Source organism: Mus pahari, chromosome 15 (assembly GCF_900095145.1).
Source record: "Mus pahari chromosome 15, PAHARI_EIJ_v1.1, whole genome shotgun sequence".
Lineage (NCBI taxonomy): Eukaryota > Metazoa > Chordata > Mammalia > Rodentia > Muridae > Mus > Mus pahari.
The window spans coordinates 57,025,321-57,033,980 of record NC_034604.1 but is presented as its reverse complement, the minus strand read 5'-3'; the positions used below and the strand labels follow the sequence as shown (position 1 = coordinate 57,033,980).

Genomic DNA, 8,660 nt, shown 5'->3' with positions numbered 1-8,660 from the left:
TTTTTTTTTTTTTTTGAGTATATATTAATCACAACTTTTTTTCACATCATATAGGAAAGCTATACTTTGACTTCATATTCCATCCCATATTATTGTCACAATTTATGTCTTTACAAACTTGATGTACTTTAGTTAACTGTTGCACCTATACTTACTTTTAAATTTTTCTATTTTTAACTTAATGTATTAATTGGAGTTAAATTTGATTTACACACCATCACAACAGCATTACAAGTATTCTCAGTTTTGCTGTGTATTGATCCAGTGGCCCCTGGCATCTGAGTTTTCAATGAGAAAGTCTTCCGTCCGTCCATCCTCTAGAGGAGCCAGTGTATGAGAAGCTGTTTTACTCCTCCTGCCTTCCAGCTGCTGCTGCTGTTATTTCATTGGGTTTGGGGTTGAAGCTAAGAAAGCTCACTTCAGATACAGAAGCATAAAGATGAAAGCTTTATTTCTGAGCATTCAGGGATGCAGCCAGTTCAGGATCTGAACTGAGTCCCCGAAGGGGATTGTACAACATTTTTAAATAATGGGAACACAGAGTGTGGTGGGGAGCTGGGGAGCAGGGGGGAGCTGCCATGTTATTCAGTTGTATTTTCACATTATAGGTTAAGCAAGGGAGTACCCATTTGAGACTGGGCCATATCCAGGGCACCTGGCTTTGGGGTCCTTAATTCATTCTCCTAGATATTAGATCTGGAGCTCAGAGTAATAATAGAACCAAGGAGCAGACCAGCTGCATGTAGTTAATTAGGGTAGAACAGGCAATGGGTTATATATTTTTACAACATATGCACCTTGGTTTAGATAACAGCAATTTCTATAATCTTTACAGTTAACAGACAACTAATAGAACATTTGGAGAAGTGGGATAGGTGTTCCCTCCTAGGTCTGAGAGCATGAACTTGTTTGACTCTGACAGCAAGATGGAGAAGTTGTCCTTGGGATGTGTGGACACAGAAAACTGTTTACAGCAGAAATTCTGCAGCTATACGGATGTTCCTAGCTCTCCTAGGGCCTGGGACCTTGAATTTAGTTTCTCCCTCTGATTAAACTGAGCCTGAAAATGAAATGGTAGTACTCAGAATAAGTTTCTTTTGCTTCTTTCTACCAGTTGAAAAAAAAATTGACAATTTGGGATACAAAATACCGTGACCAAGGCAACTTACAAAAGAAAGTTTTTAATTTGGGGTTCATGGTTCCAGAAGGTTCAAGGTCATGACCATCCTGGTGGGGAGCATGGCAGGCAGGCAGGCAGGCATGGGGCTAGAGCAGCAGATGAGAGCTCACATCTCAGTCCACAGCATGCCCTCAGTAGAGAAAGCTGGCTGATTTCACTTAGTTTTCTTTCTATGTTTTCTTGTGACCCGTTGACTTTAGACTTTATATTTTCACATTCTTTGATAAAGATTTTCTTTCTTTTTTATATTATATATTTTCTTTATTTACACTTCAAATGTTATCCCCTTTCCTGGATTCCCCTCCAAAAACTCTCTATCCCCTCTCCTTCCCCCTGCTCACCAACCCATCCACTCCCGCTTCCTGGTTCTGGCATTCCCCAACACTGGGGCATCAAGCCCTCACAGGACTAAGGGCCTCTTCTCCCTTTGAGGACCTACATATGTGGCTGTAACCATGGGACTACTCTTTGGTTGGTAGTTTAGTCCCTGGGAACTCTGGGGGTACTGGTTGGTTCATATTGTTGTTCCTCCTATGGGGCTGCAAACCCCTTCAGCTCCTTGGGTCCTTGGTCCTCCATTGGGGACCCTGTGCTCAGTCCAATGGATGGCTGTGAGCATCTACTTCTATGTTGGTCAGACACTGGCAGAGCATCTCAGGAGACAAGAGCTCCTGTCAGCAAGCAGTATTGTTGGCATCCACAATAGTGTCTGGGTCTGGTGACTGTATATGGAATGGATCCCCATGTGGGGCAGTCTTTGCATGACCTTTCCTTCAGACTCTGCTCCATATTTTGTCTCTATATCTCCTCTCATGGGTATTTTGTTCTCCCTTCTAGGAAGGCCCGAGGTATCCACACTTTGGTCTTCCTTCTTCTTGAGCTTCATGTGGTCTGTGAATTGAATCTTCTTGTCTTTGGTGTCTCCCACTGGAGTTTGGCTGTTTGTTTCTGTTCCTTGATTATTTATAGTCTTTGAAGCTTATTATTTTAACACTCCAGGCAATAGTTACCTCCCCAGGCTTCATGGACATGTTTAAAGGTTTCCCGGCCCACGGGACAAGTTATTTTGTGGGGTCCGAGGGGGATCGCAAACCTAAGGTGGAATGGGGATAAGAGAAAGAGAAGGAGACCATGTGGCAGCTTTTGTCATGGTCTGTTTAATGAAGGAAAAAGGCTCAGGTTTTATAGCATACAGAGAGGGGTTAGGGAGTGATCAAAAGAGGCAAAGTGAAGGACAAATGGGGGGATGCTAATTGCAGGTTTGAAACTTTCAGTGATTTATCTCAGAGCCTTGGCATCACTGCTCTAGAACGCCGCTTAAGTCCGGGTCCTCTTTACAGCTCAAGGTGGCAGCTCCGGGGCAGCTCCAGAATGCTGGATACTCCTTTAACAGCCCCTGATGTTTGTTTAGGGCTGGAATCTGCTTGAATCCCATGAACAGCCTTGAGGGGAAAGGGAGTGACTTGGCTCTTAACAAAGAACTATATGGCTCTCAGATGCAGGCTGTAAAAGGCCTGGTTTTTCTCAGCCTGGTCTCCAACATCAAGGAAAGCAGAAAGCTCACACCAAAACTCAACAAGAAACACTATGGAGAGTGAACTGGTTCTACAATCTAAGTCTTGTAAACCTTTGCTGTGGGAGGCCTTGCTCTCTCTACTTATTCCTTCTTTAGATTCTTAAGTGGTCTCTGCCCCTCAGCCAGGTTTGCAACTGAGAACCTCTCCTGAGTTTTCATAGCGCAGAGTCCCTGCATACTCAAAATTTCATGCCTGATCCCTAACCAGTAGAGAGTAGTTGCTGAGATCTGGACCTGCTACTGAGGTCTACATGCTTTCTGCAGGAGCTGGTGCAGGCCATGCCTAAGGAGGTTCAGGAAACTGTCTACAGAAGGGAGAATGGGCAACTCAGGGAAGCCATCAGCTGATGGTAGACATACTTAGATGAGAGACATTTCAGGAGTCCCTGGTATGTCTCTTTAGTAGCGTTTGTAGGCCCATGGCTGGCAATGGGGAACCAAAGTTGAGCTGAAGGGCGCTCCCTCCTCTTTTCCTCATCCTTACCTGGTTTTGGTTGGTTTCCACTGGCCTACTCCTTCAGTGTTTCTTGATGAGGTGAGACAGAAGTGAATTGTCTGGGCTAGAACCCCACAGGAATGAGGAAACTGGGCACGCACTACCTTTCTCAATTTTTCCAGAGGGAGAAAGTACACTCTATGCTTTCCTGGCAGCAAGCTTTGTCAACTACTGGAGAGGCACTTTATTCACATTGCAGGTGATATGATTTTACTCTGAAATATACATTCAAAATGTTTATTAAAAACCTCAAACATCCTTTTTTATATATTTTGAAATGTGGCTTTTGAAATTTTAGGGTTTTTTTCTGGTATTTTACTTGAAATTTCATTGAATTTATAGACCAAATTCAAGACAAATTTGTATCTTTATCATATACTATTTTATGAATATAACTCATCTCTTTATTCATTCATAGAAATTTTATACTCCCATAAAAGCCTTATGCATTCTTTTATGTCAATTTTTAAATACTTTTTATTAACCAAGATTCAACCAAAAAGTTGTAACGTCATAGGAAATCTATAAACATAGGACTCACATGTTTTCCTTCATTTGAATTATTTCAAGGATTTGGCTTACAGAATTATATGTATAAATTGGCTGAAAAAGTCCTCAGTCTTTAGTGTAGGTCATTAAAGAGAAGTGATGGACAGCCCAAGTTCATGGGCCTTCAGACTGAAGCTCCCCTCCACAGAGAGAATTTTTGGACATGCCTTCTAGTGCTCTGCCTGACTCGCTGCCATAAGGATGTCCAAGTGATAAAGAGTAAGCCCGTGAGTTAGCCTTGGTTTCCTTTGGCCTTTGTGACTTTGAAAACTCTCATCAGGACCTAGATTAGTGTTTGACTGTGTACTCCGTCTGGACCGAGTTGTCATGTTTACAAAATCATTACAAAACATCTTCGAATGCTAACTAACTTTCTTCTGATTTTTGTACCTTGAAGTTGCTGATGTAGTGTGGTGTATCACTTTTTGGAAGATGATCTTGCATCTGAATCCCTTACTGAATTTTCAGAGTTGCTGTCCTAGTTGGTCTGTAGGCGTGGCTTGACCTTCTGTACAGACAGTCATTATCTGGAAAGCAATCCCTTTGAGCACACTATTGGCATGTAGTCCCTGTCATTAGACTTTGCCTTTCCTTTCTTCATGACACTGCTGGCCCCTGTGGTGATGGCATTTGGATTCCTTGCTCATTCTCTGTCATCCATGGGTTGATGTCCAAAAGCCCACCATAAACAGATGTTTACACAGTCAAGACTTATTCAACATTTAAAGATGGTTTCTTGCATTCTTAGTTTTCTTAGATATTTCTTTGAAATTATTCATGCTTTTGTGCTTTTGAACATTTAAAATGTCTTGTAATATCGAGAAAACTTTTATGAGTCCATTAGTATGTGAATTTCATATGGATTTCTCAGTTTAAACACATTTGTTCATATATAGTAAATTTTGAAAAATAGGACAAGCAATATTTTACTTTATTTCAATGGTTAACATTCCTTATAATTTATGTCCATGTCTACAAGTGAAATTGATTTATAGTTTTCTTCATTACCCTTATTTGATTTTGAAATAGAACTTATAACTTTGTAAAAACATTTTAGGCCACTTTCTTCTTATTTTTTTTTCCTTAAACTTTTTAAGGAGAGGGTTATGGGTCTGTTCTATGTTGGTAGTGTTTTTCTATACAGTTTTCTGAGTTAGCATTTGTTTGTAGTCCATCATAATATGCCCTATAATAAACAGGAAAGCAGGATTTCCTTTGTAGTGGATTTTAATGGGTAAAGTCAATTATATAACATTTCAAAGGAAATAAGATGTCTTTGGTCTGTAGGTTTATAATTAAAAGAAGAATTACACTGCCTGACTTCTGAGCCAGTCTTGGGGCTTCCTTTTGGGTGGCAATGTGAACACTCCTTCACCACTCTGGTCCTTCCTCCCTAGGACACACAGGGCGGTTGCTACAGTCCCTGTGCATCACCAGCCTCTCATTTCTGCTGCTTCACATCATTTTCCACATCACACTGGCCAGCCTGGAAGCTCAGCACCGCATCGCACCTGCTTACAACTGTGAGTACCAGCCTCTAGCTTTCCCTCATGCATGCATGTCATGAAGCCACCTATTGTTGCACACATATGAATCTGTCACAGGATTGTGCTATGGAATTCATTGTAATTTTGGCCATTTAACAACCTAGTATAGAATAACATATATGTGTGTATGTCTATATGTAGGATTTGCCATGGAAAAGGAGCGCATGAGGCAAACAATGGATCCCCAAATAATGTTAGATATTGGGATCCTATCTGATTGTAAAACATAACCATGGGTCTTGACTGTAAGACAGGTACCTCCAATTTGTGAGAGCACCGAAGATTAGCAATAGTACATGGATTGTGGCATGCACAGTGCAGAGTCTGTTATGACTGTGGGAAATGACATAACGCAGACCATTTACTTTCAAACGGGGAGTGTTTCTGTTGGTATCTGTGAAGAGTAAATGTCTTACTCCAAGCAAGAACTTATGATCTGAGAAAGTCAATATATTTACTCTTTGCTTAGCTATTTTCTTCCCCAAGTAAATTATACTTTGGTTTCAGTAGGATTTGTATATGTCTCTTGAAAAAATAAGCATTTTAAGTAGGTGGAATCCAATCCATGTGTTTTTAGTTAAAACTAAAAGACTCTGAGATATTTGAAATAGACTATAATAACAGTTTTGACTTGTCAGTTTTTCTTTGAGGAGCCCATTTGTGGCTTTGAAATTTCCTGAACTTTCATGAGTGCAAGTATAAGGGATGGGAAGTAAACATTGCCTTCCTCATAAAATAAAAAGATCAGAATTTCTCATGCACCAAAGGGCATTAACTTAAATACAGTGTAGGACTCTGTGATGGATTTTACAGTCATAAATTATTCATTAGCCTTCCATGTACAGCATTTAGACAGGTACAGAACCAAGGATTTATTAGGTTCAAAATTCCTTTAATAGCAATCCCTGCCCAAATCGCAGCTTTATTTTAAATCTATATTTTAAGATATAGACGTTTTTCTTTAAACTAGTATGTAATGTATACATCAAAAAATTTACCCAACTTAAATATACAATGCAGAGAGTTTTTTCACATATTCAAAAATTGATGCAGTTATTCAGAATGCTTGTTTAAAACAGGCTTCATCCCTAAACACATCCCATATCCATGGAGAAGTCTCCCTCAACGTCCTTTTGCAAACACTTTCATGTTGCTGAGATATATAGAGGATCCATCAGGTACATCAGCTTCGGCAATGAAATTCACTGTCTTTTTGAACTCTGTGTATTTCTGTATTTTCTTACATTGAAGCTTTCCCATAATTCTACAGATACAAAATGCAACACAAAATGATGATGCAACTTTCTCTTTACATTTATACATGTGTTTTCTCTGTGTATGTTCTTTCATGAAGTGTGGGTACACAACTTAAGTATACACACACACACACACACACACACACACACACACACACACACACACGCTGGTTCTTGTTTTGGCTCTTCTTTCCTAGGCAATGATGCTTCAAGGTGGAGGCTATAATGGCATCTATTCATGCCTCTGTTTCCCAGGGATTAGAAGAAGGGACCTCCTTGCCGCTGTCAGACCTGGCCTCTTTCCCTTCCTCTTTCCTGTGGGTTAGAGCTGCTCCTCACAGCACTTCCTAAATATTTGGCTTCTCAACACCAGACTATTCCCATGTCCTCATCAGAAGCATTTTATATTAGTATGTAAGTCACATTGCAGTATAAACTGTACATCAAAGTCGAAAGAGACCCTCCTTTCCCTTCCCTTCATGATCCCAGATGGGACTCCCCTTTGCATGAATCAACAAATGGAAGTCATAATATCAAACTTTAGTTTCAACGAAACTAATTCCGACTTGAAGCTTATTTGGATCAAAGTCAAGGTTCCATTTGGAAGTTCCAGTGTTTTTGATGAAGTAACTAATAGGAAAGGGCTTAGGTAAAAGACTGAGGTTTTTTTTTTTTTTTAAACCGGAGTGATTTCCTTCCAGTCATAGGCACCTTGAAGGTGAATTTATAGACGTCATAAATTTCTTCTGAAAAATCTTGCTGCTTCCTGGGCCAGTGCTGGCTCATCAGGTGCTGTAGGTTTGTGTTGGTCCAGTTTCCTGTGTAACATTAATATTAATGCATTCTTGAATAGGGATAAAAGAGGCGACATGCTTCAGAGCTTTGCAGCTCATTTAGAGCCCAGGGTCAGCACAGATGAGGTGAAAGCCTAGAGGATGTTTAATGGTCAAATTATAGAAACTCCCGAAAGTGCAGTGAGGCTGGGTAATAGGGATACTGGCTTTTAAATTAGAGTCAGCATTCCATTTTGATGTGATTATCTAGTGGGTGGAGTGACAATTTCACTTGCCAGGGCTGCAAACACAAAGCCTGTTAATTTCATATAGCAAAACCAGGGGTTGATTTAACCTTTGATGATCAAGATCATCATCGTCATCGTCATCATCATCATCATTTTGTTTTCTTCAAGACAGTGCTAGCTGTCCTGGAATTTGCTCCTTGGACTAGGCTGGCCTCAGACTCAATAAAAGGCACCGATTTCTGTCTCCCTAGTGCTAGGATTAAAGATGTGTGCCACCATGCCTGACCCTTTTAATTAATTAATTGATTGATTGATTAATTAATTAATTAATTAATTTGCACTGCATTGGTGTCTTACCTACATGTATTTCTGTGTGAGGGTGTTGGAATTCCTGGAACTGGAGTCACAGACAGTTGTGAGCTACCATGTGGGTTCTGGGACTCGAACCCAAGTCCCCCAGAAGAGCAGCCTGTGCTCTTAACCACTAAGCCATCTCTCCAGTTCCAAACATCAAAATCTTAAATGAAAAGTCAAATTCCATCTTAGTCATCAATGTGACACATGGTGAACACATTCCCTGTCCTCAAGATGTTGGTAAAGGAAAAGAAAATGTCTCCAACAAATGGTGTTCAAATCCAAGATGACCAAGTGCTCACTTCTGTGGTTTAAGTCTGTTTTCTTAATGACTTGTTTCTCTGTTGTAAACTCATACCTTCACCCCATTATGGTAAAATCCCCCTACTTAGGAATCCAAGACATGTTTTGGGGGGACAACAGTAGCATTTATAAATATTGAGCCCTTGAAAGTCCCCCTCCCCCTGGAGTCCTATGAATATTAACTGGAACCAGAGAAGAGGTTTATTTTTTTTTTTCTTTCTTTCTTTTTTTCTTCAAGCCACCACCATTTAGTTTTTTCACTTAGTTTTTTACTGGTTGGCAGATTTCTTAAAGGTGCCATTGTGCTAAACTGAAACATAATATTCTCTCTCTCTCTCTCTCTCTCTCTCTCTCTCTCTCTCTCTCTCTCTCTCTCTC

The 8,660-nt window shown here is 40.2% G+C and overlaps 1 protein-coding gene across 2 annotated transcripts in view; it reads left to right on the top strand.

Moving 5' to 3' along the window:
- Positions 1-8,660, top strand: part of Piezo2 (piezo type mechanosensitive ion channel component 2) — a 372,708-nt gene that overhangs the window by 137,627 nt on the left and 226,421 nt on the right. For both annotated transcript variants that reach the window (XM_029547036.1, XM_029547035.1), the window contains exon 3: positions 5,199-5,324. In XM_029547036.1, coding sequence (XP_029402896.1) covers positions 5,199-5,324 — 126 coding nt within the window. The remainder of the gene's footprint in view (positions 1-5,198; positions 5,325-8,660) is intronic.